The sequence below is a fragment of the Emydura macquarii genome, unplaced genomic scaffold (assembly GCF_026122565.2).
Source record: "Emydura macquarii macquarii isolate MOO-44397 ecotype Brisbane River unplaced genomic scaffold, CSIRO-AGI_Emac_v2 contig_1597, whole genome shotgun sequence".
Lineage (NCBI taxonomy): Eukaryota > Metazoa > Chordata > Testudines > Chelidae > Emydura > Emydura macquarii.
Genome location: NW_027131734.1, coordinates 359,177 through 381,030, shown reverse-complemented (window position 1 = coordinate 381,030; position 21,854 = coordinate 359,177). Strand labels below are relative to the sequence as shown.

The 21,854-nt window shown below is 37.4% G+C and overlaps 1 protein-coding gene across 4 annotated transcripts in view; it reads left to right on the top strand.

Moving 5' to 3' along the window:
- Nucleotides 1-21,854, top strand: part of CNST (consortin, connexin sorting protein) — a 92,468-nt gene that overhangs the window by 56,598 nt on the left and 14,016 nt on the right. For all 4 annotated transcript variants that reach the window (XM_067555234.1, XM_067555231.1, XM_067555232.1 and 1 more), the window contains 2 exons: nucleotides 6,735-7,645; nucleotides 21,518-21,653. In XM_067555234.1, the coding sequence (XP_067411335.1) occupies nucleotides 6,735-7,645; nucleotides 21,518-21,653 (1,047 nt within the window). The remainder of the gene's footprint in view (nucleotides 1-6,734; nucleotides 7,646-21,517; nucleotides 21,654-21,854) is intronic.

The following is a 21,854-nucleotide window of genomic DNA, read 5'->3' as shown; positions in this document are numbered from 1 at the left end:
TGTTTTACAGCTTCTGCTGCTGTAACCCCTCCCTCTGATACAGTTTCTGCTGCCAGAGTCCTGGAGCTTGGTTTCTGCCAGCTGAATGAATCAGGGCCTCTAAATCTGTGTATTGCTCTTTAAAAATAGTAGAGTGGGAGCACATACTTTATCTATTCATTCTTTCAGCAACTGTCTGAAAGTATTAATACCTTCCTGTTGTAACTGGAGCTGGCCAAAACCCTGCATATTTGTGTTGTGTGAAAACTCTCTTGACTGAAATAATGAATCTAGTAAAATATTTTACATGTTTTCTAATTTGCACTCTCAGCCCTGCCTCTAAGTGCAGGAGAAACTACTCAACTCCCAGGTTCTTGTAGGCCGTATTAGGTTCAGTCCCAAATGAAAAAATATTATGTAAGCCACCAGCTGGCAGCTTGCCACAGGTATCATTCTAGCAGACTGTCTTGGACTAACAAAAGGAACAAGTTAAGACTATGGTTTCTCAGGACCCATAAGAGAGTTTAATTGGCTTAGTGAAACTCACACCTGGAAAAGGCACCTTTAAGTTGCATAATGTGCTCTTGGTAGTGGAAAATTTTCAGGTGACATTTTTTTGCACCTCTCTAGCAGCAACATTATATAAATTATTGCTCTCTGAGTGATTGTATCCTCATTAAATTATTGTAGACCAGTCTTATCTTCTGTTCAGATATTTATGCGTATCTGGAGTTCCCTTATGCTTACTGTGGATGTGAGCAGCAGCATTTAAAAGTTGTGTGAGTTGCCCAAACAAACATTTTTAAATATTCCTAAGGAAGCTACAGAAAACTCCCCAAAATTTTACCTGAACATTAAAGGTGATCATAAGATCTCACTGTCCTAGGTCTTTGTTTACAGGGCCATATTATCCATTAGGCACAATATGCCACAGTGCCTAGGGCCTATGAAACTTTCAGGGCCTACGAAAAAAAATTATATATAATTTTTTATTTTTATTTTTAAAACTATTTATTAATAGCTTAAAATCAAACTAGTTATATCGGTCAGGGGGCCTACGAAGGCAAGTGTGCCTAGGGCCTATGAAGGTCTTAAAATGGCCCTGTCTGTTTATGCCTCATAATGCTAGCAGGATGAATTGATTTAAATCAAGGCGATTATAAATCATGGATTTAAATCATGATTTAAATCACTAAGAGAAAATTATTGATTTAAATCAAGTTTCTCACTGATACTTTTTCACATATTTCTTAAACAATGGTGCAAATCTGATCACTAAAACATGTTAATTTACTACTCAGTACAGCATTTTACAACATATAGGAGGGTATACTTTGTGCAATTTTTTAGATAACTTGATTTTTATTAATTTAGGAAATAGTATATAATCATTACCTGTGTCAAACTGCAGATACAGCAGCAGTACATTAGGAATGGTAAGAACTAAATCACACACACAAACACAATAGCACTTATATTTTATTAAACTAAATCTTAAATGTTACATAAATGTTTCACATTTGTAATTGCAGCAGTCTCCTGAGTTGACAGCTGTTCTTAAACTCTTTTTTTTTTAATTTTCAAATGTTATTAACTCTAACAGACAAGTCATCACAACAATAAATGTACGCTATCCTTAAAACTTCTACTGCTAGCTCTCATCTTCCTCACTGCCACTGTCATTTTTATTCATAGACTGAAACAGAAATACGAGTTTTCTTGGTTTTTCAACTCCCTGTCTATTTCTTAGCTTTGAATAATACCAAACAATGAAAATATTCTCTGTGCCTTCAGAGGAAGCTACTGCTGTGAAAAGTTTGCTTAGCAACTGAAGGAACTCTGTTTCAAGGTGCCTGGCTAATGATTTCCAGCAATTCAGGGGCGTGACTTTGTTCAAAACATCATCAGTAAACATGTACTGTTTATGACGTTCCACACTAGCTCTGAAATTTATTATGACTGGCATAACTTAGGAGTGATTTTGAGTTGCCCATGCCATGGTAACACCATCTTCTTCAGAAGTTAGGCATCTACCTTTTTATCTGGGGTCGAGAATGTTCGCAAGGAAATGAGGTGGAATTAGTGCTTGATCCATTCGCTTCTTTATTGCCTGCAGTTTAACTTTCTGGTGAGGTATTTCTTTCTTCCATGTCTCTTGAAGTGCCTTCCAAATCTCGACAGCATCAGCCAATGCAGCAACAATTTATCTGAAGTTTGTTTAAGGCTATGAATATAGGCCTCAGTATACTGAGCATATCCTCTACATTCCTCTTTAATCCAGTGTTAGATACATTGGATGAGATACTTCCATCTATCATGGTTTTCTTCACAAAGTTTTATGAGACTAGGCCAGTTCTTAATAAATTGTTCAAAACAATCAACCACAGAATTCCATCGAACATCTTGAGGGAGAATTAGTTTGGATCCTCCTACTCTCTTCAGTGAAGCTGAAGCAAAATGGTTGTTATGGAAGTATTTTGCGACTTCAACAACATTTTCTTTTATTCCTGGAGAAGACGTACTTAAGTCTTTGGCTAAAAGATGCATTAAATGGGCACTGCAGCCATATGTTATTAAGGAGCATCCTTCCGTTTCTTCTTCTAAGTATCTTTTCACCTTTCCCACATTTGCAGCATTGTCTGTGACAAAACTGTGTGTGTGACAGTTGAATTTTTGTTCACAGTTTATTACAGCTTTCACTGCCACTTCTATTAAATATTCTGTTGTGTGGGTATTTCCCGATATATCTATTGTTTCTGAAAGATATGCAATCCCATCTTCTGTTGTCACACAGGCACATATTATTGGATCATTGTGTACATTGCTCCACCCATCAAGGCTTAAACTGGCAAATTTCCCCTCAGTATTTCTTGCACACTGTTCAAGTTCCTTCTCATACCCTATATCTAGCAACCTTCCACCAATGTCTGCTCTACCAGGTGGAGTGTAGCCTGGTCGTAAGGACTCAACCATGTCAATGAAGTGTTTATTTGTTAACAATGCGAAAAGGAGAATTTGTTGCATAAATGAACCCAGCAATTTTTTCATCTATGTTGTCTTGTTGGTATTTGCTGGTTCTTACTACAAACCCATCCCCGGTGATGGTTTTACTGGATGATTGAAATCTTTTGCTTGCTGCTGATACTTTGTTGTCTGAAATACATCAAGTTGCAGCACTGCTGCTAAAAGTACCAACGGGTGACTCTGAAGTTGTTACAGATAGACAGTCACAGTCAAAGTCTCTTATGCTTAAATGGAATCGTGAAACAAAATTCAAAAATGATTTTGAATAGTTATTCTTCTCAGTTCTTCTCACTCTATTATTCTGTTAATCATTTACATTTCTTTCAGCAAGGATGCAAGTCCGATTCCAAATTACCAAAAAAGCTAAGACTGACTGCACTTAGAGTGCACTTAATTTTGGAGTAAGTCCCATAGAACTTACTGGTCCTTCTGTTTTTTGAGAAAACAAGTATAGGATAGGGTTCCCTTGGGAAAGCTGAGTTATGCTGAAGTACAATAGGGAACAGACTTATGGCATCGCCATTATGGTCTGTGCCCATGATGTTTCAAAATAAGGGGCATGTATTATGTAATATAAAATAAGAAAATGACACCCAGTGGCAACTGGCAACTCTAGATTTCTCTTATTGCAGCTTTTTGTACCATATACTTGGGTGATAGATTCTAAACCTAGTTAAATAATTAAACAAGCCATAAGGATTAGCTAAGCTAAACATTTTTTTCTAGCAACATCCAACATAGCAAACAGCTTGGGAATTTACTTGTTAAATCACACTTATACTAAAAGGCTTATAGAGATTCTTGAAGAATGATGCATTGCAAAGTGAATTATTTAAGTTACTAGCCAGTTGATCCACATTGTTCTTCAGACCTATCCACATCTTCATCCACATCATTTTCTTCTAATAAGCAGTTTTCATTATGTTTTGTTCTTATAACTAGGCCTGCATCTCCTTGCACTGCTTACACTTGACACATTTTCTTTTTTTACCCAGGGAAGGAATTTCTTCAAAATATTCCCAAGTAGGATCTTTCTTGCACTCAGAAGCCATGATAGTTTTTCTGTGGCAAAAGTGTGGGGGAATATAGGAAGCTGTGTGTGTACTGAATATTGTCTTTCCTTTTTCTTTCCAGTCTATCCATTGTTCCTTTCTACTCTGCCTCCATCCTTTATCTCTGTCTTTAAGACAGTGTCTTAACTAACTCCTCTGCCTTGCTTGGCCCAGCTCCACCATCACATAAGCACAGAACAACAACAATCCTATCCAGCCTGTGTCTTTCTTTGCACATGTGACTTTAGTCTGCTGAGAAACAGAAACTGAAAGCTCAGAACTTTCAAGAAGCAAGAGCTGGTAGTTAGGCAGGACAAACTAGAACCATTAATTCATTTTTATGAGACTGTAAGTGTACGTTTAGCATGTTTGCAATGAGATTTAATTGTAACTGTATTTATTAAATGAGAGAGAAATTTTGTATTTTATTGATGATTTAAAAAAAATCCAATTAAAATAGAAAAATTTGATTTTTTTTTTTAAATCGTTGATTTTTTTCCACCCTGAATGCTAGTGGCATTTATTACTTTCTTATTAAGAGAATACTGTTTTTCTAGACTGAATTTTTGCTTCCTTAAGTGAATTTAGGCCTAATTTTTCAAAAACAACTAGTTATTTTTGATGTCACTGTTTTTGGGCATCCGATATGATGCCTTAAAGGGGCCTGAGTTTTAGAGAGCAGGTTCTCATCACTTACGAAAATAAACCATCTTTAGGGTAACTTGAGTTGGGCTCTCTCCCTCCCTCCCTCCCCCCCCCCCCCCCAAAAAAAAAAAAAAAAAAAAGCCACTCAAAATCATTAATCACTTTTGAAAATGTAGGCCTTAGTATTCATAAAAAGACTGATAGCACTGGATATTAAAGTCCTCTATCTCTAATGCAGTTACAATATAGACAGAACAGTGTAAGCTTTCCCACACTGACATGTCTGTTTGTTACAACCCTGACCTCAAGGGGCCATCTTGCATGGTAAAGAGGTGGATTTGATTTCCATGTCCATTTAACCTTTGGTGTTCCTACTGAGACTGCCAACAAAGATGCCTGTTGCAATGTGGGCATATCAGCTAGGAAAAATTGACAGATGGTAACAAAATCCTGCTACTAATGATCTGGGCTGTATTTGAACTGGTGACCTATACATGTAGGGCTCAGTATCCCATTACACACCCCTCAGCTATTTTGTCCTTTGTATCTATTTTTCTAACTGTCTCTCTCTTATACTCATTTCTTCTTTCATTATCCTATATAAATTAACTTCTGTACATCCCTTCCATCTATTATTAAGTGTTCTTATTTTTATTCATCCTCACGTAGGCTGCTGCATGGTTTTTCATATAATTTCTAACTTTACTTTTCATTTTCTGCTAGTATTTCATTAACTTTTAAAATCCAAAGATGATCAGCAAACATAATTTTTACTTGCTTTAATATCCAACCCTGTTTCATATATATTTTAGAACTGAGCAGAGGAGGCAGTACTCTGATCCAGCACAGGTTTAGGCTAGGATATGAATCCCAGGCTCTCCCTTTCTCTCTCCCCACAACTGGGAGGAAAAGGTTGGATTTGAGGTTCCAGTTAAGGCCCATGTCTAATTATTTTTAGTCACAATTCATACTAGCTCTTTGGTCTGCTGCTATGTGAACGTATTGTGTTGACACAATGTATTATTTCTTAAATTCCTACTCTATTAGATATTAACCATTAATGAATTATAAATTCTTTAACCTACCCATAAATAACTTACCAGTATTTCCTAACCAAAAATGAGTGTAACTCTAAAGTTTTTTGAATTCACAAAAGTTGTGTATTATTGTTTTCAGTTCTCTCTACAATAAAATTCCATAACAGCTTGGTAAACAAAGATCACTTTCCACCTATAACTTGTATTGAAAATATCTAAGACCCAAACATAAGCTAAATCCAAATTATATTTGTGTTTTTTATATATAACCCACACTGGCTAGCCCACATAGAAGTCTATAAAAGCAACATAGAAGTCTATAAAAGCAACTTTTTATCTGTGTAATTTATTATCTATGAATATTTTAATCAAATATTTTATTTTACCTTGCATTAATTTAAGGAAATAGTTAAATATTAAAGACAAAGGATCACATGGAAAATGCATTCAATTCATGTGATATTGAGTTTTTTTAACTAGAGTAAAATGTACCTACATACCTCAATGATGCATGTGCATTATAGATAACAATAATACAGGTATATCTGAGTTACTCATTGCAGTGGCACCAGGAAAAAAATTTCTTCTGTAGTTATCATATCCCTCTTCCCTCCCCACTCTTTCTTCTACAAATTTTGGAATAATCTACATGTAGTTCTTTGTGTGAAATATGTTTGAGAGGGAAATTAGGCCCTTATTCCCGAAACACTTCAAGAATATTCTTTACTTTAAGCATTGAGTAATTGCATCCCTGTTCAACAAAATACTTTAACTTTAAACATGCATTTAAGTGCTTTGCTGAATTGGGGTCTTATGTATGATATATTCTGAGTATTTTATGTTTTCTACTAACTGGAGCAGCACTACCTACATTGGAGGGGAATTCATTGTGAAGCATTTGTATGCAGTGATATCAAGTCATAGTATGCTCTTTCTATACACTAATGATGTATTGAGTAATTTTAAAATGCTAGAACTGTCTTCCTGTTGCATTTAGATACTGAAACTTGGCCTGGCATTGGACCAAGAAAAGAAAACCCACAGAGAGAGAGACAGATGAGTGAGAGCTCCCTGTGTGATAGCAAAACTGATACGCTTACAGAGGCAGCAAGTCTTCAAGTAGCTGCAGGAAAAGACCACATGGAGGAGCAGCACTGCAATGCTGAATCAACACTGGAGCCACACACCCAGTCTACAGGGACAGTGGGCAGGCCTTGTTCTGACTGTTTATCATCTGGGGATGCTGGTAAAGATAACAGTTTGCAGCTGAGAGAGAAACAGTTCTGTAAGGATGTGGCAAAAATAGAAGACGTGGCTCAGGAGCCTGAAGTGGAACTCTTTGGTGAGCCAATGGTAGACACCTTTGTTTTATCGGACGCTGATTATATGCCTCCTAATTTGATTTCTAAAGATGAAAATGTACAAGCTGAAAGAAATGTTCTTAGGTCAAAACACCATGCAGATTCTACAGAGACTGCCAGAAGCCAGCTAGGAAATAGTGCATTAAACCAGCAGCAGCAGCAGCCTGGTTTAGGAGATGATGATGGAAAATCCCCACAGGACAGAACAGCATCAAACATTTGTGAAAACATGTGTTATGGAAGTAATAAAGCATCTGAACATATCAGTACTGCACATCCAAAAGTATGCAAGGGAATGCAGGAAATGGCAAGGCAGCAGGAGGAGGAGGTAAATAATGAAGAACCTGAAGATTTTTTTGACAGATTCTTAAATGGTAGCATAAAAGACACTGAAGAATCCCTTGCAAACTTAGAAAGCCAAGAGGACTCTGAAACTCTTCCAGATATTTCACTGGAACAAGCATCTTACAGCTCAATGGAGGCTTTATCATTAGATGACAGCTTTTCTTCGCTGGATGAACTTGCAAAAAAGATAGAGATTGCAGAGGTAAACACTGGGAAAACTATAAAGCTAAAAAAAGTTTTAATTGAATTTATGATAATTTTAGAAATTGATGCTTTCTGTAAAATTTGTGTTAAATATATATATCCTTCTACATCACATCCCTGTTTTAGTATGAAAAGAAAACTAAATTATTTGTTTTTTTTCTTCCTCTGAATTGATTTACAGCCTGATTCTCTCTCCCTCCCCCCACCCCCCCCACCCCGAGATACTGAGCCATTCACAGCTCCCACAGAAATCAACGGGGGTTGTTGGGGGCTCAGCACCTCTGAAAATCAGACTCAGAGTGTCAACGTGAAATATTTACTCTTACCATTATTATTTTATACACACAGTGCTATTAGGAATGCTGAGAAATCATGATAATTCCTTCCCTTGTAATTTTATACAAGGAAATTGCATAGTAAACATTATGTGACATGTAAATTATCTTCCTTTAATTGAGTGTTAGTTATCATCCTTATTCATTGATAGAGTACAACTTGCTTTTCCCCATCCATTCCCATAGGTCAGTTACAGTAGAGAGGAGAATTATCTCTATAATATACTGTTTAACACTTTTTATAAATCATTTTAAATGGCAAAACGTATTCATTACAAAGAGAAGAGCAATTAGTCAAATAAGAACAGGAAAACAAAGACAGGAAGAAATCTTCCCTGATGCATTTTATTTATGTACTTATAATTTTTCTAACCTCTGTCAATTCTTTTGTTCAAACAAAAGTTATTAGGAACCTCAAGACTTGGTCAATGGAACTATTGTTGTTGCACTAGGATGGCCCATAATGAGGATCAACAATTCTAAAGATCGAAAAGCTCTTCCAAGCTATTTAAAAATAGAAGGCAAAATTCTGCCCTTATTCCTTTGAGCCATGTTACAGGAAGATAGATGTTAGGGGGCTAAGCAGAGGTTTTCTGACCTGAGCCATTATGCTTGTGCATGTGGCAGGTGAAAGGCCTGGGATACCGTGTAGGAATGCCATCCTTAAGCATTTAAAAATCATGAGTCAGCTCTCCAAAATCAAGAGATTTTAAAAAATAATACATTTGGGATTCTTTTCTTGTTTGTCTTCTGTTTTTTCAGCCTTTTGGGTATACTTAATTCATGTTTTCAGGCTTTTGTCTATAACCATGAAGGATAGAAACTTTGTTTTTTAAATTAAAGCTGATATTCTCACATAATTATGCGATTCCAGCAGTTGGGGTGTTAAGAAAGGCCTGCATTACTATCGTATCTGAGTGTCTCACAGTCTTTAAATGCTATAAAGGAAAACGCTATAAACTCCATTTTACAGATGGGGAACTTAGGTGCATAGAGACTGAGATCAAGACACACAGAAAGTTTGTGGCAGACCAGGGAATTGAATGCTGAACTCCCAAAGCCCAAGCTAGTGCCCTAAGCACTGGATCATCCATCCTCTCTATTCTGAGATGCATGATAGAAATCACAAGAGTTGTCAATGCAATTTGCCCCCAAGGACTTCTTACTGCTGCTGCAAGATTGAGCACACTGTACTCCCCCAGTGCCTCCTGCATGAGATCAGGAAGCACACTGGATACCAGGCTCAGCTATGCTCATCTAGCTGGCTGACCTCAGCCTTTGGATTCAGTAGGGACTACACACATGCTTAACATTATGTCTGTGAGTAAAGTGTCTGCAGAATCAGGGCCTGAGTTTGCCCATGGAAACACCATAATTTGCACACACCATTGAACTAACTAATTTGCTGGTTTGCATGTGCAAAAAACTCTGTGCATAAAATGAGACTGCTTTGGAAAATTTGGCCCTAAATTGTACTTTATGGACAGTCCAGCCCAACCCCCATGGATATATAGAAAAGGAGTCCCTTAAATATCATCCCTCGGCATTGAGTACCTTCTGGAAATTCAATATATTGAGCTACACAGCTAAAGCATTTATTTTTATATAGAAAACAGTGCTAAATAAAGTCTATGGTAGTTAATAGTTTAAACATACTTTATCTAACAATTAAATTTTTTTTTACCCAGTTTCTTCACCAGAGCTAGACCTGTGCAGGCCCAGTGAACTGATGATATTGCTTTCTTAAGGGAAATCTTGTTTGATTTCTAGATTCATTCTGCTTCCAGGGCTGCAAGAGCTGTGGCAGCACTACTGTTTTCTGCATCACTCAGTAACAATCTCTTTGGCCAAATAAGGAGCAATGTTGGTTGGCTCCAAAAAGAGTCTTTTTCCAGTCATCCTTAGCAGGAGAACTGAGTTCATGTGTTATAAATCAGGAGGAAAAGGAGGAGGGGAATTAATGTAAAAAAAGTTACAATGTGTTGTAAGATCTTGCATATTCTGTTCTGAGATACCTACGATTGCCAGATTGAGCAAGGTGAGTTAAGGACAGCACAGCCCATCTGTACTCTGTTTCCTTGTGTGTTTTTCTTTCAAGTTTATCTTGACTCTTAATGTTATTTTAGGGTTTAATTTTCAGAAGTTTCCACAACTTCAGTGGAAAAGCTCTCCTAGTGCTCAGCACCTTTGAGAAATCAGCTCCTTAATTTGTTTATATGGTTAATTTCCATTAATATAAATAATACACATATTTTGATTTTTTTTGTTAGCAGTACTGTTAAAAATAATTTAAATTAAGATACCATTAACATTTTGACAAGTCAACAGATCTTTGAACTCAATATGCAATTTTTCCCACTATTGTTGTCAAGAAGCCTTGGAAGTTGATTTTGGCAAAAAGTCCGAGTACTAATACTATGTACTGACACACTATTCTGTGAAACAAGTACCTGGAAAATGGATTAGCATTTCAATGTGTAATATTTAGAAAGCAAAAATCCGTGCATAATATGTACAATTGATACAGTGGCAATGGAAAAAGAAAACAATTTTATTAATCCTATATTGGACCACAAGGTACTGTATGGATCAGTGTAATCAGACTGAAATTTATCATGGAGCAAGTCTGAACAAGAATAATAAGATGAGCTGGAAAGGAAATAAATATTATTTCAAAATAAGTTGCATAGACTTATCCTTACCATATGGTTTTGTATCTATTTGATATTATTGTCTAGGTCTAGTGACACCGTTACTTAGTTTTTGATAAATTACTGAACATAAAAAAGCATTATATATACGTAAAAAGCATACATATATATTTTGCAATATTTACAGTAAGGGGGGGATTAGCCCTAAATTGGTATTAGAGAATTATTTCACACAGTACCCCCACTCTAGGTCCTTTGTAGTATTTATTTCTTAGGCTGCCATTTAAAATAAAGGGAAAGAGACCAAGGCTAAAAACCCATTAAATTCTAAGTCTGAATTCAAATAATAATTGTAAAAATAAAATGGAGAGTTTCTATGTTTTATTTCAGGCATTTATACATGGTGGCCATTTTCTCAGGACTTGAGAACCTCCATAATAAATGTAAAAAATTGCTAAATGTTGGTCTTTCCAAATAAAAACACAATAAATCATAAAAAATGCCCTACCCAGCAGACAAAAGTTGGAACAAGCATATAGCATAACAAAGGGCCTTGAAGTTCCCTGAACTTGGGTTCTGGAAGATTATCAGGTGGAAGAGGTGGAAGCCCTCTTCTCAGGTCAGCTTGCTACCGTTTCTGAAAGGATCGAGAACTGACAGCAAGAGCAGTCAAGCAGATTGTAACCACAATCATGGGACAGAATTAAAGGTACCTCTCAGTCCTTATTTCACCTATCCTTAAAGGGTCAGACTCTCACCTAATGTAAGCAGATGCAATTTGACCTATAAGGTCTATGTTTACATTACAAACTTACTGCTTTAGTGGCCCGATTCTTTGGATGATATTAGGGCCATTGCATATAGGGTATATTACTTGAAATGTTATTGTGTATACTGTGCAAGCTTGAAAAAAGTATTAGAAGCCTATTCGCTAGAGGATATCAGAGATCAAGTGTCTCCCATCTCTGCCAACATGGTCCAGAGAGGACACCCTGTTGAGATTCCTTATTGTTGTATGTGGCCCTGAACCTGTAGATTGGAGTTCAGTGGAACTATTCTTGTACATAGAATTGTTCACGTGATAAAATTTGTAGAATCAGGACCTCTACTGCTATGTATCGCTGATGAGTATCTTAGAAAAGAATGGTTGGATGGCATCGAATATAATATGAACAGCAGCTAGTGAACCTACCTAGTAGCCCTTTTTTGAAGTTTAATAATTTGTATGTCTTATTAATATATTTTTTGCTAATATAGCAAAAGAAATTTGGTCCACTTCAGAATGGAATTGATAGCTTAACTACGTAGTATTGCCTTTGGCAGTTTGTCATACACTTATTGATTGATGCATTTTTTGATCATTTATATATTGGGTAAAACAAAAATGATAGACTTCTGTCATGTAACTGTTTAAGTAGTAAGCATCACAAAATAATTACAGCAAGCTTATATTTTAAGACATTTTTCTGCTTTTAAACGAAACCATTTGTTAATGCTCTAGCCCTTTTGACTAGATCTCCATTGCAAAATCTTTGTCAAAATTCTCTCTCTATATGCTGTGAATGATCCCAATAGACAGACTAAGAGTAGCATTAGTATGTAAGTTTAAAGCTTTTTTCCTTACATTTTCAAGGTAGAAGGCCCCATTTTCAGAGCTGGACCCAAGTGGTATGTCTACAAAATCTGTGTGTAATCTGTGTATAATAAAATCTGTGACAACATTTGGGAAGACATTTAATTCTGTGAGTCAGAAGTTAGGTATTTTGAATTCTATACCAAACGCTGATACCAATAGTGTGGAAAGGAAAGTATTTTCATTAGCACTTGCTTTTAGGTGCCTAGTAGTCTTGATTTTCACTCTTCTTTTTCAGCCAGCATGTTATGCTTCTGCTGATTAATCTTAAAGTCCCCATCCTCAGAATTTTCTTTTATACAGACCGTTTCCATTCAGTCTTTCTTACTGCAAAAAAGGGGAAAAGCTACTAAAACATTTCACAAAGAATGAGTTACAAAGCAACAATAGCTACAGGTTAACAGGTGGCCCCAGAGAATGAAATTCACTTATGGATCTCTGTTGATATGCTATATAGTAATGATAAGAACTCCAGTCAAATGATGTGTTAAGGACAGCAGAGCCCTGAGAGTGAATTCAGTCACACAGTCACTTTAAGGTTATCTATTGTTAATTATGTAATCTAAAGGTTAACGTTTCAACTGCTCTCTGTTTTTTATGTAGGGCCTTCTTTTGCTGGAAGCCCTTTATGTAATGCAGAGTTAGTCACAGTGCTGCCTGAGGACCAACTGCAAGCCCTAGATTGCAACATGCCAGTCAGACAATGTTAACTGCAGTACCCTAGTCAAATCCAACTAAGATAATTGCATTCTAAATATCTAAATTCCTCCTGCAGTCATTACTGAAAAAGTTACTTGTAAATTCCTCACCTAGGAATTGTGGAAAATGTTTGGTTCAGTATGGCTGTTCCATTCCATTCTATTTAAATGGTGATCTGCATATAAACAGTTTGTAAAATGCTTTGGGATCCCAATGCTTTGGGATATTTTATAAAAGTAAATTAAAATTATTTTAGTTGAATGAGATTGTGTGTGTTCTAGTAAGATAGATCCAGTTCTTAAGTGACTTTCTAGGTACAGTGAATTGCCTAAAAAAAGAAAGAGAGGGTGTTAATATCTGCAATAAGCCATTTTCAATTGTGAGTAGGGATAGATTGGATAAATACAGACTGTAGTCTGGACAAAGTGATATTGGATATGTTAATTTCATTATAATAACAGATTCAGTTTGTATGGTGCCTAGGAGCCATAGCTTTGTAAGCGCCTTGCAAAACAAATAATGAAAATATGAATTACAATACTGGCAAAGTTTAAAAGCAGATAAAATATTTAAAAATAAATCATGGCATTTCCTTGCTGAGGAAAAAGGGCTTTATGCGGGTGGGTGGGTGGGCGGGCAGGTGGTAGGGGGAGTTTAAAAAAAGAAAAAAAAAAAAGACAAGCTGGATCCATGGCACTTGTTAGGTCAGAGGGTTAACATATATCCCAGGTCAGAAGGTTAACACATCCCAAAGATAACTTTAGAGGTAAAGACATTTGCAGCTCTACTGCTGCAAGATCGAAAGTCCTCACTCACTTTCCTTAATGGCGAAGATGGCATATAGGGCATTGAAAGCCTAAAATGCATGGGATTCAGTCTATTTTAGGCCTTCATATTTTGGAACTAAAACCTGAAAAACTCATAGGCAGCCAGGACAATGAGTGAAACTCAGAGTGGCAAGACTTCCTTCTGCCTGCCCTTACATAAATAGTAGAAATAATGCACCAGCTCTAGGCAACATAGCTCATTCAGGAGCTCTTACAGAAACTATTTCAATAATCCAGTCATGTGGCTACAAAAGCATTCTTCACCAGGTGAGCATGCAAAGGGATCACTTTCCACTTCAGAGCCTAGAGGAAAAGAAATAACTCAGTATTAACTTCGGAGCTTGTAATCCAAAGCATGTCACTCAAAAAAATCTCCCAAAAGCCAACCAACAGAATGAGGCGCATCAGCATTCAAACAAAATACCTTTAGAATGGAACACTACAAACTGTTCCCCACACAGGCCAAAAAGAATTCACCTAGATTCACTGAGGAGACTGGATCCTTCTGACAGGTACAACCTGAACCGGTTGTTAATACACTGCTAGTGAAAACTAGCCTGCTCAGCCAGTGATCCTCTTTATCACAAGCACTATAATTATAGCAGCACACATAGGGGTCAAACATTTTACTTTCCTAAAGCAAATTATTTTTTCTTCAGACAGATGAGTAAACTATCATTCTCTCCCCACCCCTCATTTTATCATGGTAAGGAAGTGTGAGTAGTTTTTGTGCCTGAGCTGATAAATTTTTATTAGCATTTTGCAAGGCTAATTTAACACCACCAATGATAGCTTTGTTCCAGTGCCCTTATCTATTATAATGAACTGATTGTAGACAATTACTTCTGGTTCAGCTGGGTCAAATAATATCCATCTAGTATATAAACAATTTAGAGACTTTTTTCTCCCTACATTAACTGGGTTTTAGGCCTAGTCTACACTTACCTTCAAATTCGGCAGCAATTGACAGGAGTTACACAAGCTATGCAGAGTAGCTTGCGTAACTCCCGTCGACTTCATAACTCCTCTTCTGCGCGATGTCTTCACTGCGCTGCGCTGCACCACTTGAGAGGGTGGTTTTAATGCGTCGACTTTCAGATCGATTGAGCGGGTCTTCACTGACTGCTCAGTCGATCCAGATAGATTGATCTGCTGGTGGCGAATTTCCCACCGTCAGTGAAGACGTACCCAAAATGTTCTTTTTTTATTATTACGTTACTGTTGTTTCATTAAATATAATAGCTTAAGCCTGAAGTGACAATCAGGTTATGGGGTTTACTTTGTGATTATCAAAAGGAAATCTGCATCAGAGTTTAACTTTATCCTTTCAACTATATTTGAATGTACAGTTTTAAAACTGCATGCTTCTGAAGTGTACACAAATACAGCTTTTTTGTACTTAGTGTATTTCTCAATGCAACAACTGTTTGACTAGCTAACGGTTATAAAATATTGCCAGTAGCTGAGAGAGCCAAGCATAATCATTACTTTCACCAGTTAAGTCATTGCAAATACAAAATGACATTACTGGTGCAGTGCCTCCTGGATTATGCCATCAACCTCTGCTTTTAAGCACAGCTCTGTGGAGCATCTTGTCCTTTGTCCATCTCTGATTTGTCTGATTAGAGTATGCATATATGCAGTATGTAGCTCTGCATTCTGAGGTTATTTAGGAAGCAGAAATTGTGAAATAGACCACTTGTTTTCTGTGTTTGTGCTGTTCTTATCATTGCTATAGAGTGCCAGCATGTTGTTATATCCTCTGCTAATTTGATTACATTACAAAAAGTATTATAGCAGGCCAAAACCATAAAAGTACCCTGGAATGTTAAGTTTTGAATCTACATATTCCGTGAAAATGAGACTGACAATTATAAATATGTTGGGTCTTGTTCCTCATTAGTAGATGAAAGGTATATTGATTGGTTCATTTGTAAATGTGATTCCATATGTATCTAACACCCCTCCCCCCCCATCTGTAACAAATGCAGCTAATTCATGCTAATTTTCAGAGTAATAAATTAAGTTGGCTAACTCCTACTCATTTACAGAGTAGGTATAAGAGTAACATTTCACTCAAACTTAATGGAGGGATAGATGTTTTTCTTAGGTAATGATGATGTCAGGACAGAAATGGGCACCTCTAAATATGTTTTCTATTTTTAAGCCCTGTTAATTTCCAGAACTGACATAACTGCCAATATATGAAGGCTATAAATAGAAACATTTGGGGATGAAAAATAGTGGCATACCTTTTAACTCAGTTGAAATTCAGTGGCCAAAGGACAGCATGGAAAACTTAAAATATTTTGCTAAAGTATAGTGACTGTCCTTTCTGCAATAGGTGACAGTTGTTGTGTGGACTTCTGTTATGTGCATAATATATACTAACAACTTCAGTTTTATTTATAGACCTTTTTGTATTGCTCATCATTGTAGTATCTGCACTAATTTTAAACTGTTGGTGCTCTTGCCAAAAAGGATTACGTAGCAATAGGAAAAAACAGTAGATGTTTTAAAGAACAGCTCTATAAACAGACACCAGTGCTTAAATCTTATTTTAGTTTGATTTAATATGAATATTCTCATACACTCACATTGGCTATTGCTTCTGTGTTTTAATTTGTGAAAAATATTATGTTTCTAATGTACCCTAGAAGTTTGCTAAAACATAGTCTCTCAGTAAATTAGTAGCCTCTCACGTTTGCCATATGATCCTGAAAACTAAGTTGCTGTGTTTAATCAGATGATTGTTCCTGTCAACACCTGGACCACAGGGAATGTATGTTACTGTCCTTACCATTTTGGCATTTGATTTACAGAGCTGTCTCAAAAGTGCAAGTCTTACATCCAGCAAATGTGATCAGTGTTATAATTGTGTCCTCTTACAGTTTTATTAGCTAACTTTTAAAAACTTCTTGGCTAAAACTCAGTTGAGTACGATTTTATGGAAAGCCATTCCTTTTTGTGTAATTGTGTCCATGTTTATCAGCTAGTGATGACACTACCACGCTATGCAAATTTTCATATATGCATTTACATTACTACTCCTACAGCAGTTCCTTGCACCATCTAGCACTCTCTCAGTTTGAAACATTTCCTTTCTTCTTTTCCTAATTCAGGCAGCTAGACGGTATTTTATGTTCACATCATACACACAGAGAAATTAGATAAACATAAATACTCTTGCTGGAAACTTGAATGTCACACTACTTTATGTCTTAGAATTCAGAACGATAACATGCAAGAACTCCAAAACAAAGAGAGAGAAAACAGGTGACTCCCTAAGGGAGCAACACAATGCTCAGTACACCACACTGTACTTTTGCTAGCAAGCATCTCTTGTTGTATTAATACTAAAATTAAAAAGCCAGTTAAGCCGGCATTCTATGGTGCTTCTATTTGAAAAATACTAGTTTGGAGGAGAAGGTAGATTTCTGCCTCTGACCACAGTGCATTGCCTTTTGCCCTCTTAATATGTTACTGTTTAACCAGAAGTAGTCAGTTGTGTTACTGCAGTAAATATATGAATTCTTTTAATTGTAAATACTATCAGTCTACTTTGCTTGTAAATGGTCGTTAGTATTGAAACAGCTAATTATTTAGCGCTTAATGCTTGAGCTCTATGAGTAGATATGAGTAGAACTAAAGACAAAAACACTCTGTCAATAAAAACAATGAGAGTCCTGTAGCACTTTAAAGACTAACAAATATAATTTCTGCAGGCAGGGTTGCAGCCCACGAAAGCTTATGCCTGCAGAAATTAAATTTGTTAGTCTTTAAAGTGCTACAGGACTCTCATTTTTTTTTCTAATTTTTCTAAAAAGCCCTAGCCTTAAATAGGTTCCCTATATTTAGGCCACTTAGTCTCTTGTGTGTTAATGGGAATCTCTGTATATTTTCAGCTCCATTCTGGAGGTGGAATAGATTCAGGTGAAGCCAGTAGGAAATCACCACTTGAGCACCACTGATATGCTCAGACTTACACTACTTTGTACACAGGCTAAAGTGGACCTACACATTCATCTGAAATTCCTTCAGAAGGCTGTATTGAATCTCCATTTTTTAAAATTTGTCATCAGCCATAATTTTTTCCAGACATTCAAATTCATTATGAAAAAATCAAATTCCAGAAACTGTACTTAGTCTCATGGATTCTGTCTTTAGAGTAGAAATGTGGCTTGTGACTATAAGCACTACATCCAACTAATTGTCCTGTACCATTTCTTACATTACTATTATTACTTCTTCTCTTCAATGGGATTGTATCATGCTAACTCCAAGAAAATCACTGCTACTTGAACATTCAGGGCCTGATCCTCTGAGGTGCTCAGTATCTTGCAAGATCTGGCCCTCTGCCATAAATATCTCAAGACTGTGGTCAGTCTCTGCCCACTTGCTTTTCTGAAAAACTCATGATAATATGTAATCTTGCCAAACAAAAATTGCTTGGTCTCTCCATCAACCAGTGAATGCATATTTGATGTTGTTATTCTGCAGAATTGTTGTTTTGAGCTGAGAGGGCCAACTTTTCCCTACTTTTGTTCTGCTGGATCTCTCTGCCTACTCTCTCTTCTACTCCAAAGTATGCACAACTAATTTTGTTTATTTGGTATATAAAAAGGTTGCTTGCTTTTTTCTTTTTCTCTTTTTTAAGGAACAGTATTTTTAATTTTCTTCTATTATGCTGTCTCAGATTCTTTGTCAAATATTTTGATACCATGTCTGTTTGCACTCACCAAGTGCTGCAGCCCAGACATCCCAAGGCTGAATTGTAGTGGTACCATCTCTCTGGTTTCTATTAAAATAAGACAGTGGTTTTCCTGTGCTCCAGGATGTGGTTTCAAATGTGATCAGCACCAATATTTGGGCAAATGTGAGGTCATACATCTCGGAACAAAGAACGTAGTTTGCACCAGATGGCAGATTCTATCCTGGGAAGCAGTGACTCTGAAAAAAGGCTTAGGGTCATGGTAGATAATCTGCTAAGCATGAGCTCACAATGTTCCACTGTAGCTAAAAGGGCTAATGTGATCCTTGGATGTATAAACAAGGAAATCTCCAGTAGTAGGGCAGTTATATATGATCTCTGTATTTGGCTCTGGTGCAGCTACTACTGGGATAGTATGTCCAGTTCTGGTGTCTGCAATTCAAGAAGGACGTTGATAAATTGGAGGGGGTTCAAAGAAGAGCCACAAAAATGATAAAAGAATTGGAAAACATGTTTTTATTGGTACACTCAAGGTGCTCAATCTATTCATCTTAACAAAGAGAAGGTTATGGGGTGACTTGATCACAGTGTATAAATACATATATGGGTAACAAAAGATGTATAATGGGCTCTTCATTCTAGTAGACAAAGGTATAACAGGATCCAATGACTGGAAGTTGAAGCTAGACAAATTCAGATTGGAAATAAGGTGCACATTTTTAACAGTGAGAGTAATTAACTGTTGGAGCAATTCACTAAGGGTTATGGTGGATTCTCCATCACTGACAATTTTTAAATTAAGATTGGATGGTTTTCTAAAAGATGCTCTTGTTTAACCATAGCTACTGGATTTGCAGCAAAAATTAATTAAGGGAAGTCCTATGTAAATTAAGCATGGTGGAATCAGAAACAATGGAAGCCCCACTTAAGTAGAAATCATACGGGGAATGGGAAGCCCACAGGAAGAGAAGAACAGCATGAGGTCATCCTGCCTCTTGAAACAAGTTCATTTAATTTTAAACATGGACAGAAGCCATCTTTGACATTCATCATTAGACAGACACAAGGGAACAGAGCTGAGAAAGATTGGTTCTTCAACCAAGAGGCGGGAGGCCTAAAGTCTCTGGAACTAAATATTTGTGATAAGTCTGCTTAGGCAAAGCTCTTTCACCAAAGACGACAAGGGATGCCCACACCTTATACTATTGTGAAAGGTCCAGACTGAGGGAAAGTCAGCCATTGCTGGTTAGAAGAATGACTGGTGAGAGAAACCACCTTGAACAAAGCTTGTATCTTGCTAGATTAAGTTTTAGACTTTTAGAACCTTATTTTGTTCTGTTTTATGTTTCTCTTTCTATCGTCCTTCCTTATACTTGAACTGACTTAATTTCATTTTTACCATAAGCCAACTCAGTGCTGGGTTTGAAGGGAAAGGTGTATTTACCCCAGTTAAGTTAATAAGCTGAGTTGTGATTTTGTGTCTTTAGAGGAACAAACAAACCCTATTATTTCTCTGAGCTGTCCCAAGAGAGGGCTGGTTACTTCAGGGTACACAGTTTTGGGGAAATATGGGACTGGAAGTGTGTTGGGGTCACCCAGCAAGTAGTAACCAAGGCTGGTGGAAACTAGAGTGGGACTGTAGACAGGCCGCTGGGGTCAGAGCTGGTGAACCAGGGCTGTCTAGCACTGACGGTCAAGGTGTGACCTGCATGCTGGGAGTCTGGTTGTGAGCGGCTCAGATTGGGAGCTACAATATCAAAGCATTTTCAGGCACCCAAGGTCACAGGGCAGGCAGTGACAAACCCATTTGCACCCCAAACCGTGACACCCTGTGACAATATGGTTAGTATATTTAGATGCTCAGACTGTCTTAAGACATTGGTTCCCACCTTTTTTGGTAGACCCCTTCCATGCCACCACTCCATGTCAGTAGCAGGGTGCTCCAACACCTCTCTGTGTGTGATCCTGCTGTGTCCTAGTTCATTTGCCACGGTCTCTCCTTTCAGCTCTGTTTTATCTACAATGCCTTCTTTATACAGTATTTAACCACCAGATATATTTTAATTTTCAGTCTTTCCCCATCCCCCCATTCTCTTGGGTTTTGCTTCTCCCTTCTTACCGGCTTCCCCTCTCCATTTGTGCTCTCACCAAGTTACATGCTGTTTGCGGTGGGGTGACATCCTTTGGTGGCTCCATGGGGCTAGACAGCATGTGTTCTTGCAGCTGACCTGATTGCTGCAGGAAGAGAATGGAAAAACTTTGGGTAGTGACCTGCTGTGCACTGGTTATGTGAACTGTTCTCCTGGCCAGCTGCATTATGGGGATGCCAGTAGAGCAGGAACTTTTCAGTTGTTTCCTGCTCTTTTACTCAGAGAGCACGTTACAGTGATAAACTGGAAGTGGATGAAGTCAGGCAGCTTTCCCCCCTCGCCCCACTGGCTGTTTCTTGTACTTTGTGCCTCCAGACTAGTCTGTTGCCTCCCAGGGGAGCCAGAAGTGTCTTAGAGTCACAATGTTGGGCAATGAATCAAGGACTGTAACTTCCAAGAGTAGTGTGGTGGTCTATAGAGGGTTATTGGCAGAGAGAGAGAGAATTATTGTCCTTTTATTGTTCACTGGAGGTATTGAAAACCAATATTCATCACTGTCCCCATCCCTCATGAGTTTAAGGCCTTAGGCTGTATAGGAACTAATAGACAGAAATTACAACATGATCCAGGAGACTAGATCTGTGGATTCTTAACATAGAGAACAATTAAAGAGAAGTCTTACCCTCTTACGCAAAAGGAGGAGGAATGATATTGCAATTTGGCACTGCAGGTGTCCTATGTGTTTGGAGATGTAGGTATTCAAGAAGTAATTTCACATGTGTCTCAGCATTACAGGAAAATAATCAATGGGAGACTGTTTCTCATCCCCCCCTTACAGCCATTAGCAAATGACTTTCATGTCTGGATTTCTAACACAGTCTGTTGTGTCACTCTGTGCCAAATGATTCTTATAAACTGTCATAGGTTGCCCCGGCAGAGGGACTGGTGTCCATCCTAAAGAAGAGAGATGACAGTGAAGGAAAGCTCCTTGCTCAAATCCAGCAGAGAAATCCAAAGAGAAGAGTGAGATTCCAAGAAATGGAAGATGCCTTGGATCAAGGTAGCTTGCTTATGTTAATTTATGTGTTTTCATAGTATTGCAGACCACATCCACGCTTTCATTTGTTAATGAGAAAAAAGCGGGAAATAGTTTTAAACTGATTTAAACTGGTTGTATGGACACTATGCTATTGTCTGCCCTGTATTAGTGTGCTAAATATTCTCCATGCAGTGCTGGTAGCAATGGACTGTACTAAACTTA